This window comes from Falco peregrinus, chromosome Z (genome assembly GCF_023634155.1).
Source record: "Falco peregrinus isolate bFalPer1 chromosome Z, bFalPer1.pri, whole genome shotgun sequence".
Classification (NCBI taxonomy): Eukaryota; Metazoa; Chordata; class Aves; order Falconiformes; family Falconidae; genus Falco; species Falco peregrinus.
In genome coordinates, this window is record NC_073739.1 from 70,135,387 (window position 1) to 70,151,730 (window position 16,344).

At 47.6% G+C, this 16,344-nt stretch overlaps 1 protein-coding gene across 1 annotated transcript; it reads right to left on the minus strand.

The window, feature by feature from the left end:
- Positions 1-1,579: 1,579 nt before the first annotated feature.
- PTGER4 (prostaglandin E receptor 4) lies at positions 1,580-12,855 on the minus strand. The gene is made up of 2 exons (XM_005241183.4): positions 11,407-12,855; positions 1,580-3,718 (listed from the first exon to the last, which is right to left on the minus strand). Exons 1-2 carry the CDS (start codon positions 12,235-12,237, stop codon positions 3,125-3,127), a joined length of 1,425 nt encoding a protein of 474 aa, XP_005241240.1. The 5' UTR covers positions 12,238-12,855; the 3' UTR covers positions 1,580-3,124.
- Between the last annotated feature and the right edge of the window lie 3,489 nt (positions 12,856-16,344).

The window sequence follows — 16,344 nt, forward strand, 5'->3', positions numbered from 1 at the left end:
AAATTTTTCCTAATGTCCAGTCTAAACCTCCCCCAGTGTAACTTGAAGCCATTTCCTTATGTCCTGTCACTAGCTGTCTGGGAGAAGAAACTTACCCACACCTGCCTACAGCCTCATTTTAGGAAGTTGTAGAGAGCCAGAAGGTCCCCCTGAATCTCCTCTTCGCCAGACTAAACAACCCCAGTTCCTTCAGCTGCTCCTTGTAAGACTTGCGCTCCAGACCCTTCACCAGCCTCGTTGCCCGTCTCTGGACACGCTCCAGCACCTCAGTGCAGTGAGGGACCCAAAACCAAACACAGGAGTCGAGGGGCGGCCTCGCCAGTGCCCAGTGCAGGGGGACAGCACTGCCCTGGCCCTGCTGGCCACGCTGTTCCCGGCACCAGCCAGGGTGCTGCTGGCCTCCTTGGCCACCTGGGCACACGGGGGGCTCATGCCCAGCCGGCTGCCGACCAGCCCCCCCAGGCCCTTTCCCCCCAGGCAGTTCCCAGCCCCCTGCCCCCAGCCCGCAGCGCTGCGGGGGCTGGTGTGACCCACGGGCAGGACCCGGCACTGAGCCTGGTTGACCCTCACACAACTGGCCTGGGCCCATCGCTCCAGCCTGCCCAGACCCCCTGCAGAGCCTCCTGCCCTCCCGCAGATCAACGCTCCCCCCAGCTGGGTGTCACCTGCGAACTCACTGAGGGGGCACTCCATCCCCTCGTACAGGCTGTCGATAAAGCTATTAAACAGAACCGGCCCCAGCACGGAGCCCTGCGGAACACCACTGGTGACCCCTCGCCAGCTGGATGTAACTCCATCCCCCACCACGCTCGGGGCTCGGCCAGCCAGCCAGCTTTATACCCGGCGCAGAGTGCACCTGTCCAGGCCACGAGCAGCCAGTGTCTCCAGGAGAATGCTGTGGGAGATGGCGTCAGAGGCTCTGCTAAGGCCCAGGTAGGCAACATCCACAGCCTTTCCCTCATCCACTAGGCGGGTCATCTTGTGATAGAAGGAGATCAGGTTCATCAAGCAGGACCTGCCTTTCACAAACCCGTGCTCTGGGCCTGATCCCCTGGCTGTCCTGCATGTGCTGTGTGATGGCACCCAGGATGATCTGCTCCATAACCATCCCTGGCACAGAGGTCAGGCTGGCAGGCCTGTAGCTGCCTGGATCCTCCTTCCTGCCCTTCTTGTAGATGGGCATGACGCTGCCTGACTTCCAGTCTTCCAGGATTTCCTTCTGGTTCTTACTGATAAGCACTGAACCCTACTGTCACCATCATTCACCTCACACAGCGCTATCCCTCTGCCTCTACTTGCCTATCCCTTCCGAACAGTCTGTAGCCATCCATTGCAGCACTCAGTCATGCGAGCTACCCCACCGTGTTTCTGTGTCTGCATAAACAGTTTTCATGGCTCTGTGTCAGTGCTTGTGGGGACACTTGATGATGGCTGCCTCTTGCTGATGGTGATCATGGTGTTTTGGAAACTTACAGGACAAAGTATGCTTTGACAGTAGCTGAGCAAAAAGCATTCCAAGATGGGAGATTTACTATGGTTAGGAGCTGGCACCGAATGGCAGACTCAAAAACATCTGAGATCAAGCAGAACATTTCCATTTAATTGTGATCTCCAGAATTACTTTGGTCAGTACAACTGCTTAAACATATCAACATAAGGCTCAATTTTCATTACAATAAAGCATTCACATGAAAACACTTTAAGCAGCATAACAGTATTTGACAAAACATCCTCCAAATATCTGTATAGAATTATTTCGATAAACAGTGTTTCTGGAACAGGATCTAACCCTTACAACATAAAACACCAAACTCCTTTTCGTTAGTGGTTAACAGCTGGTTTTGGTCATGTGTGTGCCACTAAAACTCTAGGAACAAATGATTTTCAAGGGGTTTAAGGCCAGGATATGGTTCTGTATAACCTATACTTTTAAATGAAGATTCTGCTTCCGTGGTTTTGTACATTTATTTGATGGAGTATCAGACTACACAGTCATAAAATTCTATTTACTATTTAAAGTAAAATGATAAATGTTATGCAAAAATACCTTTATTACACCAGTGATGCTTTAACTAAAGTGAATATTAAGACTATTAATCAGGGGTTGAAAGTTTTAGGCCCCGATACTGAAAGCACTTCTATACATCCTTAACTTTACATGTAAGGAGGCAGCAAAGGGACTACTCTGATGGGCGATGTTAAATGTGTGCCTAAGTGTGTGCAGACTGTGGGCCAAAGTACTCGGAGAGGCGCAGATGTGTTATACAGAGAAACATTCTCAGCACATAAATAAAATCTGGCTTTTTTAATATGTACATATACTGAAAAGTAATATTCTGAACTGAAAGGATGTGTTTTCTTTTTCTGTTTTAATAGCGCATATATTCCCATTTCACTCAGAAAGTGCTTATGTATGCTCGGCTAGAGAATTACCTCATCAGCTGTGACTCTAGCATGAACAAATCTGAACCAAGAACGTCTTATCAGCAGGCAATACTAGGGGAGGAGAAGGCTGGCAATTGTTTCTATATACCTTGTATTAATAAAAGACCTTCTCATAGAGAAGAATAGACTTTTAAATACTTTCAATCCTGATATATATACAACGGTAAAAATTCACATTTTCATGCTTTAGTGAGACACTTTAAAATCCTGCCCCAGGCAGCTCTCAGAGTAGCTATGTCCAGTTCCTAGCAGCTGCCTCACGTTCAGCTTTAGTACCAGAAGCTTAAACTCTTGATAGCTGAGCAACCATGGGAAGAGAAAACACAGTTCTACCAGATTTGGGAAGGGAAAGAAAGAAAAAAAGAAAGTGATGGGTCTTTCTATTTCCAGAGGCCAAGGAGCTCTCCTGTGTCCCAGAACAAGACAAAGCAATTTATGTTCCCAGCCCCACTAGACTTTCCTCATACCGTTTCTGATGGCAGGGCCCCAGTGCAGCGTCGGTTCCACACAGTCCTCAGTAGTCTTAAAAGAAACGTACCCATCACATGGCAAGAGAAAAATAGCCCTTTGGAGCACAGCTGAACCCCTCTCCCCTTGAATAGGCAGAACACCTATCTATTGCACCAGTTTTTCCAATGTACCAGGAAGTATCCCCAGGGTTGATGCCTTTCATGGCCATCTATATACACTTCTCTGACAAATTCAGTGTCTCTGTGGGAAAGGTGACCTGCAGAGGGCTGCCCTTGGATGCAGAGCTGGTCCCGCCACCAGACCTGATTTCATTCACCAGGAAGACGTTCTCAGAGTCCTGCCCCTGCGAAGAGTCTGAAGTCTCCGAGCTGCGCAGTGTCCTTACGGAGGTGGTGTCGGACTGAGCCAAGCTGGCACTGGGGCCTGGAAGCAGCACACGGCCCTTGATGCTGCTTTCGCTTAACTCGGGAGGATAGAGCAGCGTTTGAGAGGTGCTGCTGATCTCCCGCAGCTCACGGGAGATGAAGGAGGGTGACTGGCTTGACATGGCAGAGGAGGTCCTGCGGCCGTCCACGCAGTTGAAATTGCCCCCTGAGTGCTGCCTTCGAGCCCCTCCGATGCGGCAGAAGAGGCATTTGATCTTCTCGATGGCTTTGCTGAGCACAGTCTTGCGAAGGAGGATGTAGACCCATGGGTCCAAAATGGGATTCACCGAGGCAATGCGGATGGCTTGCAGGTCAGGGTTCTGCCCCACATCCTTCACCGATTCCGGCTGGTACAGCTGGTTCACAAAGACACGGACCTGCCCAAGGAGATGGGGGATAAGAAACACAATTACATCAGCAGATGTTTACATTTCAAACCAGAGATCTAGATTTGCTACTGCAAGCTATGACAAGAAAAGAGGCCGGCAAAGCCATGCATCTCAGATTGGCAGCCCTGAGTTTATTTTTGGAAACAGCAAAAAAACCCAGAATCTGCTGTAAATTGGCCTTCTTTGTTACAGATAGGAAAGGAACGGCTCTTTCTTTCTCCTTCCCCTCATAATGAATCCTTGAACCTCCAACCTTTGGCTGATATTTTTAAAAATTCCTTTTTTCCTGATAGAACTCGGAAGCAAAGACGTAGACCTACATCCTGATACCCTAAGCCTTAGGCCACCCTGACTGAGAAGACCTGGACAATCAGTTTCTCTAGTGAAGGTTAATAATTGTTTGTTTAGAAACAAACTGAAACACAGGTTATAATCCAAGTATACCAGGCTTTGGAAACAAGTCCAGAGCTGTCAATTCCCAAGTTTAGAAATGCATTTTCCTGGCACCTGTCCTTACTGGAATTGTTTGTATACCCTCAACTACTTGCTTGCTGCAGGATAGTTTGGAAAACCAGAATTATTATTTAAAAACAAACAAACAAACAAAAAAAACCAAACCCCCCAAAAAAGGAAAAGTCCCGCAGCTAGGAGATTTTTAACAGGTCAGTGATGAGATTGCAGCACTGGACTGGAGTGCTTTGCTCTCCTACATGAGCCAGCATTTTGGTTCTACTTACAAAAGCATAAAAATATTCATGAAGTGGTCAAGAATTTAAGATGTTGAAGCTGCTCCATGAAGTAACTATTTAATTAGCAATTTTAGTTTATTATGCATAAAATGTAACACTAAAGGATCCTGTCTTCTACACAGAAATGTCTTCTCCAGCTTCTTCCTTTGAATCCAAAAAAAAAAGCAGTAACCTAGGCCATCTCCTGGTTTAGAAGCGCTTTTGTAAATACAGCTGTGAGTAAGGCATAGCCCAATTCTTTGATGTAATTTTTTTCCAGTGTCAGTAAGGAGGATGGAATCATATGTTTGTTATGTTGATCAGTCTCAAACAGCTGTTCCCCGTTTTAGCAAGACCCACATGGCATCCAATTATAGGGAGGCCTAGGAAAGCCACTGAACAGAATTGATAATGGAAGATGCTGTTTTCTTCAGATTCCTTAAGGTAACTGAAAATAAATCCCTTAATTAAGGGATCTTCTTATCTGATGCAGTAAAAATCTAGTAGCAAAATAATGAGGATTTTAAAATCTCGTCTGACTTCTGAAATGAATTGTCTCGCCATGCTAGGAGGTTACAGACAAGGAGGCAAATGAGCATCTAAATAGTTGAGCCAAACAGCCCTCTTAAGTCATTTTTATTAGAAGTTCCACACGTGAAGCTGTCCAAGTCTGGCGAAAAATTTTACAATTCTGTTTGTTTGGAGAAATTTTCCTGCAGCAGGGCAATGTGATGGCATTTGGCTTGCCAGAATCCAGAGGCTGAGCGTGCTCCAAAGCTATCAATGAACTACATTGAAATGATGCAGAGTCCCTCTCTGGAAGAACTATACATACAGCCTCTCTCTACCTGACTGTCAGAGACGACTGCCTACGTTTTCTTTCTCAGCACTTTTCTGTAGGTTTACAGGTAACAAAACCTGCCCACGGAATTCAAAACATGGGAAAGCCTTGAATTTATGCAGCAAGATAATGATCCAGGTTTTATTCTCGGTTGCTTTCCTGATGATTTCTAACATCGTGGATGAACACCATGGATGCCTTTCTGACAACTAATTTACTGACCTTATTTTTCTCTTAAGCGAAATGTGCAAACCGAGTACTTCAAAGAGCATTCCTATGCGTGCGGAACTTATTTTTATGGGTTTTTCTTTTATAAATCTTTACTTGCTTCAAGGATTTCCGTTACTTGCTTTGTATCAGCCTCCTGCCTGATGTCCCTCACTACGTGACTCCACGTGTCACTGCCTGCGCCAGTTCTTTAATTAGGCCCCTCCAGAGGCCAAAATTTTTAAACACCTCCAGCGCGGCGGGTACCCACCGATTGCACCCACCCGCCACGGCGGCCCGGGGGGTCGCGGCGAGCCCCGCCCGTCCCGAGGCGCCATCCCGCAGCGCTCCGCCAGGTGGCGCAGGCGCCCCGCAGCCGCCACCGCCCGCCGGGGCGGCCACTCGTGGGAGGGGTCGGGCGCCGCGGGTCCCTGTGCCCGCCCGCGCCAGGCAGGGTCGCTACGCACCACCCCGGCGCTGAGCCCGAAACGCGCCGTCCAGCGTCCCCGGACCTGGGAGGCTGAAAAATAAAGCTGGCGCGACCCGTCGCCTGGCGTCGGTGGACATCTGTTCGCCTGAGTGTTGGCGTGAGGTATCTTTCCCTTCCACAGTGAAAAAAGGTCACATGTACGAACATACAAAGGTCAAATATAGAAGCCGACAAAGGTCAGCTTTCCCCAGGGGATCATCCTGTGCCATGCCGACGTCTCTTCCCAAAGGCTCCTGTTCTCCCTCAGCGCCGAGGCTTCCCCACGCAGGGCAGCAGCGCAGGTGCCTGACCCGCACCGCTGCACAGGCAGGTGCCCCGAGAGCCACGAGTTCAAAGGACAAGGTGGAGGGAGGGGTGGCCTTCTAGCAGCTCGTGGAACTACATACAGTCATTACCGGGAGGATTAGAGGTGTGACAGGGAGGGGTATTTGCTGATAAACTCACTCAGAGCGCAAAACCAGCAGGCACACTTTGAAAATGGCTGGAGTACACAGTCCAATTTTGGAGACATGACTTTTTTTTTTTTTTTTTCTTTTAAACTTGGAGCTATTGTTACACCTCAGTGATTTAATAGCAGGATTGTTCTTTTGATAAGCAGCATATGAAATTGAGGTACCTATTTCACCTTTCTCTGTCTACCTGGCAAGCTTCATGGGAAGACAAAAGCGTCTAAGTGCTAACTCTGTGGCTGAAAAGGACAATCACTAATTGTACAGTGAAGCTTGCTTTATGTTATTTCTGTCCTCTTTATTTCCTTGTGACAGATAGGAGGCACATATAGGTTAAAGATTCACAAACCAGACATATTTAGTGAAAACTCTCAACTGTACTTAACTGTTTCTACTTCCCAGAAAGGTCCCATGTCTTTCATTAGAAGCCCCCCCCCGCCCCCCCCCGAATGTCAAATGCCTTTATTAATTTGGACCTGTTGCTGGAATTGACTACATCTTAATCACAGTGAAGTAAAACTTAATCTGTGTTGGAATGTCAGTTTTATAATTTCTTCACCTACTGGTGAAACAGCATTTCCTAATGCATCATCTACAAGAACGGCAAGAGATGTATCCTGTTTTGGCTATGAGTCTTCTGCTGCAGGAGTTAGCATGATAAAGGGTATTGCCTTGCACCTTAAGTGCCAAGTTAAGTGGCACCCGCCACAGAATTAGCTAATCTGATGCTTGAAATTGAGCAATTTAAGATCCTAATTAAAGAAAGAAGCAAACTAGAAAAATTTCAAATGTCAAAAGAATGTGTTTTGTATATTAGCTTTTTAGCTGTAGAATTCAGGCAAAGTACCTTCAAAGTACTAGCAGTTTGTTTGCAATTGTGTTAAGAAGCACATAGCTCCAAGGTATGTTGAGTCTATGCTCAAGTGATAGGTACCTGTAGGATCAGTCCCGCATGCTGCTTGCTGCTTTTCCTTTTTACTAACTACAGATGCAAATCATGATTTCTAATCCTATGAAGTACTATGAAGTGACTTGTACAGTTACAGTCACGCTGGTAATTGTCTTCATAGCTTCTACCTGCCCTCAAAATCTCCCCACATACTGACAGGATAAATTTAAAAACTGTATGGTAGTAAGCAGGAACAGGTTTTTCAGCTCTACAAGCCAGTAACCTTTGCCCTTCAAGGCCTTGGTGTCTGCTTGGTGTCCACTCCATTGCTCAAAAATCACGTCTGCTACATCACTGCTGGCTGCAGACAATGCCCGATACTTAAAGAGAAAAGTCAAAACCAACCAAGCCAAAAGAAAATCCAAACTTCTAGCTCTATTAAATATTAAGTTGGAAAGTCCTGATTATTTTGTGCAATCAACCAGATGTACACCCTGAAACACTGTATTTTATTTTCCACTTTACCATAATTTAACAACAATGTGCAGTGGTCAGGATCAGAAAATGATCATGCACTTTAAAATCACAAGACTATCTGACAGGCTGCTGGAGTGAATTACAGACTTTGAGTAGTGTGTGCCTACTTATGCTTGAAAGAGCTAGTTGTTGTGTTTCTTTTAAAAGGCTGGATAAAAATTCCTACTCTATTCTTGACAAAATGCCTCCTAATATAACTTATTCCCTAATTTTAACTCTATCCAATTCTATTTCCTAAAAACTCACAGTATTTTAAAAGATTAGATAACTGGTGTGGATTGCAGACAAGAGTCAGCATATAATTTAGGTATCTTACTTAACTTTTAAATTTTTGTCTGATTCTTCTTCATGTCCTTCACATCACTTTCCGCTTATTGAGAACACATCAGGTTATATCAAAAGTTTCCTTTCACTGATGTTTTTCATTCAAGTTTTTTGATCAGCCTTCAGTTCTGTCAAGGTCATTCGGTATTCTGCACAATCCCCCATCATTTTGTTACAGCACTTGTCAGTGTAAAATTTTGCTGATTTTATGAATAAATCATTAAGACACTAAACAATCCTACTTGTAAACTGAGTGCTGAGGCATCTCGTTATTAAAAACTGCTGTTGTCTGTGACTCAGCTTGCTGTTCTTTAAACACATTTTAAATCAAGACAAGCCTTTGGTTATTATTTCAGGGCCATTTAATATTTAAAGACATTAATATTTTTTTGTCAAACCCTAATAAATGTAGGCTTCCAGACTGCCTCTGTCTGCTGTTTTATTATGTTGTGAAAGTGTTCATTCTGAAATGTTAGAGGTTTAAGTCTCTCTTTCAGAAGTTGCTTTGCTTTGACTGAAGTGATGGTTTATTCAGCTGAAATCATCAGTAGGTAGTCAGCTCGTCAGAAAACTTAAGTCACAAAGCACCCTCTGAGCCTGATTTGTGTATCTGAATCATGCCACCACCACCACCACCTTACCACTTGCATGTTCTTGATGACTGTCAGGCTGCCCTGTTACAGACAAGCTTGATGAGGGCCCCCTAGAACTCCTCCAAAGTCCGTGTTAGTGATTTATTTGTCTCTGCTACTGGCTCTTTCTAGGGATTTATAGCATAAAGATGTTGCTTCTCTGAGTTTCTCCCTCGGTTCTTAACCTCAGTCTATATAATCAGAGGTCTTAATACAGTGGCATACACTGCAGTACATCATGGCACAAAGCAGCATGTACGGTCCCGCAGGGGGAGGCAAATGATTTATAAAGCTGTATAACAATGAAGAAATTCAACCACACTGATGATGAGTGTGTTGGTTTGTTAGGGATTTTTTTAAGAAAGCTTACTTTTTCTCTTAGTCATCCCTCTAAGTGAGGTGACAGTCTCTTACCTCATTTTAGATACGGAAAAATGTGCTGCCTTAGCAGGGAAAATCTAACTTTCATGAACACTCCCGAGGTAACTTGTGCCCTTGTAAGTAATGAAATCAAGGTCTGAGAGAGCTACCCAACATCAGCACCTGCACTTTCACATACCTTCTGCTATATACAAGTTTTTCAATAGCTACTGTTTAAGTAATAAACCTTTCGCCGCACCCAGGTTCATTAGTTTTAATTGTCAACAATCCTCCAGTTCCCTTTCTGGTAACCCCTCCCTCTTGATTCTTGATTCCTCCCCCCCCACTCCCCGTTTTGTTTTTTTTTTTTTTTTTTTTGTATATTCTGTAAAAGACTGCCCAGGTCCAAATGTATATGAACAATTTCATTCTGCATTTTATATTCAGACTTCTCAGCCTTCTAGAAGCTCCTTCACAGGATAAGGTTTGTCTTCTTTCTGAAACTGCTGAAGTCCACCACGTTACGTACATCCAACACTGTGTTCATTTCCTAGAAGGTACTCTCTGCACTTACTAGCATCTCTTGAAAAGGCAATACTGTTCTTTTGTAAAGTAGCTGATTTAATACTAGATTAATCAAATTATGTACTGATAACCCACAGTACTGTCAGGGTTTTGGCCACTGCATGACCTGATGCCTCCCAGGTCCCTGATTCGGCAAGCCAGCCTACCCCTGCAGCTCCCAGAGCTGGACCGCAGGGCAGGTTGTGCACTCCATTGAACACATGTGCACCTCCCAGACACCCTGCATGCAGCTGTGACAGCACCTCTCCTCTTCCTTCAGATGTCAAGCAATGAACGCTTGGCATCGTGCTGGTCATGCCACGGCACAACACAAAATGACAGCGCTGAAGGATGGGAGAGGGCCTTCGGCGACAGCTGGGGTGCTGGTGCTCCAGCACAGCCACACTTCACTGGCTCCAGTTTATGTAAGTAATGCGGCAAAACTGGCCCAACCCTTGTGATTACAGCACCTCTGAAGCAGGGGGACGGACTCGCTGACATCTCGAGTCCTGTTCACACGTACTTCTGCAAACTTCCTCACCATGGTACCCACTATTTGTTTTGCATCCCCAGCTGGCCAGCTGTATTTTGCACATGTTGTAGCCCCTCTGCAACAGGGGTATCACCCTACGGAGCATAAACCCCCTTAAAACAATCCTCCTAAAACCACTTTCTGTCTGACAACCACTGCTTGGCTCCCTTCACTGTGTTTTGGAAGGTGGCGAATAAGGCGAGCCAGCTATTTGTTTAACGTCTCCAAGCCAGAGAAGAGAAGTTTGCCAAGCCTTATTATGGTGGGCGGCAAGCAAGAACTGAGCCTCCAGCTCATGGGTTGGGTTTTTTTTGTCTTCCTTGGAGATAAGGTGGAGGAAGAGAAATAAGTGGATCCTGCACGTTCAATGTAATGACACTAATTGTATCAGCCATTTCAGAAAATTAGCAAATGGTTTGTGGTAATGTTGACATTTCGGTATGACCTCTAGGTTTACGAGGGCCAGGTTCCTCCAACTCCCATTTAACTGGGCTTTACACCAACACATGGTTCCACGGAGTTTACTCCTCCCACAGCGGGAAGCTGCTGTGGGGATGTCTGCGAGATCTACCCCAGAGATGGTGGGTGGATCCCTCAGGAGGGGAAGCTCAGCTCAGGTCTGGCGTGTGAAGCACTCTGCGTGCTGCTCGCGTAAAGTGAACAGAGCTCTGTCCTCCTTCTGTGCACCAAGGACCACCGTACCCTTCAGCAACAGCGTGCACACTTTTGAAACACAATAAACATGCAGAAATGCAGACCAGACCCAAACCTCACTCATCACAAATTAATTTTGGGAGTGAACTTTAAAGTGCCTTTAGCTCTCTGTAAGATTTTTTTTGCTGTGTGGATTCCAGTCCAACAGTGGAAAAATTACTGAGAATTTTTGGCGCTGTATTTTAACCAACCAAAGGAGCCCAGGACGTGGGATACGCACGTTTCTTTACTTGTGAATACAGATCCACACAACTTTGTCTCACCATGCATGTATGCTAACAGCCTCTAAGTTACTGTAACAGTTTGCAGCACCAGCTGAACAGGACTCTGTCCTACAAGCACAGACTAGGAGCAGAAAAGGCTCAGTGGTGCGGGTGATCAAAAAGAAGGGTTGCACAACGTTACTCACCACCAGAGGAATGGAGCAGATGACCACCACCAGGGAAGTGGCAATGAGAAGAATAACCATCTGGATCTCTGCTCCAGCCATTCGGCGGAAGCTCCGGCGTCTGCGAAAGTCAGATAAACGGCTGGAGGTGGTGTCTGTCCCCAAGGATGTGCGTCGCATGAACTGGCGGTGCATACGAATGAGGGCTACACACACCAGGATGTTGCAGATCACGGTGACCATGATAAGGAAGGAGCTGAAGCCAGCATACATGTAGGAATATGCTGCATGGGTGGCCTCCTTCGCTCGCCAGTCTATGAAGCACCAGGTGTAAGGGTACTGCAAGGTAGATTTGCCGAGCCCCATGCTGGGGAGGGCGCAGAACAGCACGTTGGAAGCATAGATGGCAAACAGTGTGAGCCCTGCCAGCTTCTTGTCTACATAATGGTTGTAGAAATAGGCATGGTTGATGGCCAGGTACCTTTCTATAGACATGGCACAGATAATGCTGAGGCCAGAGAGTCCAAAGAAGAGGAGGATGAAGGAGCTGTACTCACACAGCGCCGGTCCTCCTGGCCAGCGGTTCTGCAGGTAAGTGGCAATAGTGACCGGACTCACCAGGCAAGTCCCCAAGAGATCGGTGACCGCCAGCCCGCACACCAGCGTGTAGAAAGTGGTCTCCTTCTGCTCCTTCCTGGACTTGCAGAGCACCACGATAGCTATGAGGTTGCCCACCACGCCGAAGATGAACATAATGGTGGGGATGGTGGGGGGCTTCCCGCCCTCGGCCCCACCGGCGGTCCCGTTGGCGGAGCTGTTCGCAGGTGGCATGATGGTGGGGTTGAAGGACATGATGCCCACGCTGCCGCTGCGGAGTCAAGCAAAGGCAAGAGCGGGTCCGCAAAGGAAACGCGGAGTAGGGAAGGGGGCGGGTAGCCTAGCGTGGAAATAAAAATTCAAATGAGGGGGAAGTTAAAAAAAAAATAAAACCTGTGCGTTTTAGTTAAAAAAAGAAGTCCTAAAAAGGACCCGAAGCGGGGTGCCGTCCGGCAGCGGGCGGGGAGCGGCGCTGCCTCTCCCCGCGCAGAGCGCGGCGCTGCGTCCGGCCGGCAGCGGCAGCGGCAGCGGGAGCGGCAGCGGGAGCGGGGCGGCCCGAGCGCGGAGCCGAGCGCGGCGCAGCCGGTCACCGCCCGGCGCACGGGCGCCGGGGAGGGCTCAGCGCGGCGCTGGGGCGGCCCTGGGCGAGCGGGCGGCGGCGCCAGGTGCCCGCGGGGGCGGCGCGGGAAGGTGCCGGAGCGCGGTGCCCGCCGCTCATCCCCTCCGGCCGGCCGCGGGCGGTGCGGTGCGGGGCGCGGGCGCCGTCTAACTCCCCGCGGCGCTCCCGCCGAGTTTCGCCGCGGAGGGCGGGGGCGGCGCGTGCAGCCCCGCCGCTCCTCCCCGCCCCCTCGCCCCATTGGCCGCGCCGCGGAGGGCAGGTTGCGCGGGGCCGGGCGCGGGCACCTCCGCCCGGGGCTGCCGCCGGGGAGGGGAGGGGAGGGGGGGGGGGGGGGCAGCGGGAGGGGCGGGGGCGGGGGGCGTGCGGGGACCGGCGGCACCTGCCCACTCGCTGGCCACTCGGTAGCGACAGACGGCAGCGGGAGCCGCGCTCGCCTTCCCCGCACGGGCAGCGCGGCGGGCGGGCGCCCTGCGGGAGCCGCGTTTGCCGGGCGGCCCCGCCACGGTCGAGCGCGCAGCGCCGGGGGGGCCGGGCCCCGCGCACGGCGGCGCTCGCGGGGGCTGGCGGCTGGCGCGGCGGCGGCGGCCGGGCCGTGCGTGGCGGAGGCGGGCGCAGGTGCAGCAGGGCGGTGCGCGGCCGCTCGGCGTCCCGCGGCCCCGGCGGTGCCCCCGCGGCTGCGGCCCCCGAGCGCGGGGCGGCGTGCGTCGCCACGTGCCGAGGGCCCGTGCTGTCGCGAGTGTGCGACAGCCGTGCGTGAATCGGAAGGGACTTGCCGGCAAAGTCTCACCACGACGGCTGGGTCTGCGGCGGGGCTGGCGGAGGGACAGCGGGCGCTTTTTCCCGGGCGGTAGCTGTCACCCGTGCGGCGGTGGCGGCGGTGGCGGCGATGGGGTCCCTCGTCCATAAATACGTGCAGACCCTGCCGCCGCCACAGGTACACGCGTGGGAGTTTGTGCTGGGGGGTCAGGGGTGAAGCATCACGCCGCCGTGACGGGTCGGACAGCGGGTCCCGCCGCCCTGACGCCCTGTGCTGTGCGTTAGGTGACGGCAGCTGCTACAAAGGGCGCAAAACCTGCGCCCTGAAGCATGGCATCAGTGTGCTTTAGAGGAACCTCTTCTCTGATGTCAAAGCAACATGTAGTATAGAAGCCCGATCTTCTATACCCTCACCGCCCTCCCCCCTCTCTCTTTTAAGCCTGTGGCAGCGATACCTGAGGCCTTACTAGCGGTTGGTAAAGTCACAGCAATAGGATATACTGGCAGCAAAAGCACTGACAGAACAAAATGTATGAGAGAGCAAGCATGTACTGTGGAAAAGAGAATGACGAGTGAATTTTCAATGCTGTATGAACAGACGTGAAGAAAAAAGTGACTTTATTTGATCAGCTTTTCAGTGTATTCTTACTTTGAAAATTAAAATTCAGTTTTAGAAAAAATGGTTTTGAAACAGTGCACATAGAGGCAAAGAAATGGCAGTAGTGGTGGCGGTGTGGTCTCAGAGAAAATTAACTTTTTAAATTTTTTTTTTTTTTTAATGGTTTGCTGGTATTGACAGTTCTTTATCTTTTACAAAATTGGGAAATCGTTCCGTCACCAGCACAAAGCTTCACGTGGGAATAGGGGTAGCTGAATTAGGTTTGCGTAATTGTCGGAAGCAAATTATAAGCACTTCAAAATACTTTCAAAAGAAGGCACAGCACAAAGGTGGTTTTTTCTTACCTTTAAACAGTTTTTCCAGCAGTTCCAGGAAACCTGACCCAGGTCCAGAGCCAGCCCTGAATTCAGCGGTGTGGTTGCACTTGCTTTCTCAACAGTCCTCCTTTCCTACACTGAGGCTTTGGTGCTCTGGTACTAGAGGCCTTAATGTGGAATTACGTTAAGACAGGTGAAGCAGTCATTACTAGGATGGGAAAAGAATTACCTTGCTTCCCTGAAGTGATGCAAAGGTTTTTAATGTCTTAGGGCAGAGGAAGTTATTTGCTGCCTTTTTTTTTCTCATTTTTTTTCTTACCTGTAGATCCAGTCTTACCATTTCGGCCATCTCGTAACAGACTGTGTGTCTTCAGAAGCCTCAGTCTATCGTTCGGGGTGCTCAGGTCCTTCTGTGCATACATATACATGTCTGTGTATGTGAAACAGTGAATGCTGTTTTTCATTCTGTAAGATGCAATGGATGCATCTAAAAAGCTAATTAAAAATGCAGGGAGGCCAGGAAAATCAATGAAGAAGGAAAAAAGTACAGTTTTGAATGTAAGGATAGTAAGATGAGTTTTGTAAACCAGTGTTAGTTCTTTAATTAGAGAATATGACAGAAGTCAGTCTCAGAATTGTGGGACAGGTTGCATGTGAGGTTACTGTATCTACCCGTTGTGTAAAACTTTTAGGGTTATTAGTAACTTCTGGGAGTTTTCCTTTGAAGGCTTCTAGTCAAGATGAAAAGCATAATCACACAAAAGCCTTAGTCTTCAGAGCAAAAGAGAGACTTTAAAGTGGAACTGAAATACTGAAGAAATTCCACTTGCAACATGAATAGTCACGCTGTCATAGCGGAAATGTCACAGATCCTAGCATTGAGTAACCACCAAAGAACTTCTCTTTGTGTGAAAACTGCTTAGGTGAGAAGTCAAAATACAAAGAAAAAATGACAACTTTGGAGTGATAATCATGTATGGAAAAAAATAATCAGTTCATTTTAAAAATACTAGATTAGAAAACATGGACACTGAAAACAATTGAGATAAACTTCTTGCCTCAAAGTGAACGTTTTCTGATTTTAATGTTGTTAGAAGATTAATTCTGAAATACATGAGTCAGCTACTATTTTGATAGCTTGATTAGTTGAGCTGTATAACTAACTGTGGTCATATTTCTAGGTTGGTGAAAGATTTAAATTAAAATACTTGACTTTTTTTTTTTTTTTTTTTTTTTTTTTTCTTCTGTGGTGTGGTAAGAGGCTCATATTTATTCAGCATGTCTCAGCAGCCACGTGATATCCCTTGTAAAGCTCCTTTAGCCAGCTGCCGGTTCCGAAACTGTACCTGCATTGCTCAGGGCCAGCTGGAATATAGACAAATAAACTACACAGAGGTCTCCTTGCTGTATGTAACTGCAATTTTAATAGCAAAATGCCCATGTAGGCATATGAATTGATGGATGTTTTCTGGAGGTGCTTCTACAGGAGCTATGTGTTTGGTGGGCTGTAGAAGTGGGTACAGAGCCAACTCGGGAAATTTTGGACTGCTGTTAATGTGCTGCACGTCTGAAAAAACTTACTACGTGTTAAACTCCCATTAAATATCTGAAGCTCAGTAACATTCTTGACTTACTCAACAGTTTGTCAGCCTGTCTGCTTTGATGGGAAATTTGGCTGTGGGAAAACTTTCTTGATGCTTTTTTGTTGCTTCATTTTTGTTCAGCTGTCATGCTTTTGACACATAAAAGTTTTTCAGGAAAAAAAGACAACCATTAGATTAAAGTCTGTATGCCAGAATACAATCATTATTAATAGAGAATGGAAACAGACTGAACTAGGTGTTACATAATAGTATTTCTTTAATTAACCATTAGAAAAGAAAAAAATACAACAGGAGTAGGTTGCAAAAATGTTTAAAAGGAAGTGGGGAATTCTGTAATGTAACTTGAATAGAAATAGCATTGTAAGTAGATAAAAAAAATATATTTTAAACCACGTAATATTTTCCTGCCCACATATTTTCCTATAAAATCATCACAGATAGTAACAG

What these genes read in the sequence shown, in the direction of transcription:
- PTGER4 (XM_005241183.4), bottom strand. Translation starts at nt 12,237, where the DNA reads ATGTCCTTCAACCCCACCATCATGCCACCTGCGAACAGCTCCGCCAAC. An exon ending in TCTGCTCCATTCCTCTGGTG is followed by an intron (nt 3,719 to 11,406) that starts GTGAGTAACGTT and finishes CTCCTTGGGCAG; the next exon opens with GTCCGTGTCTTTGTGAACCA.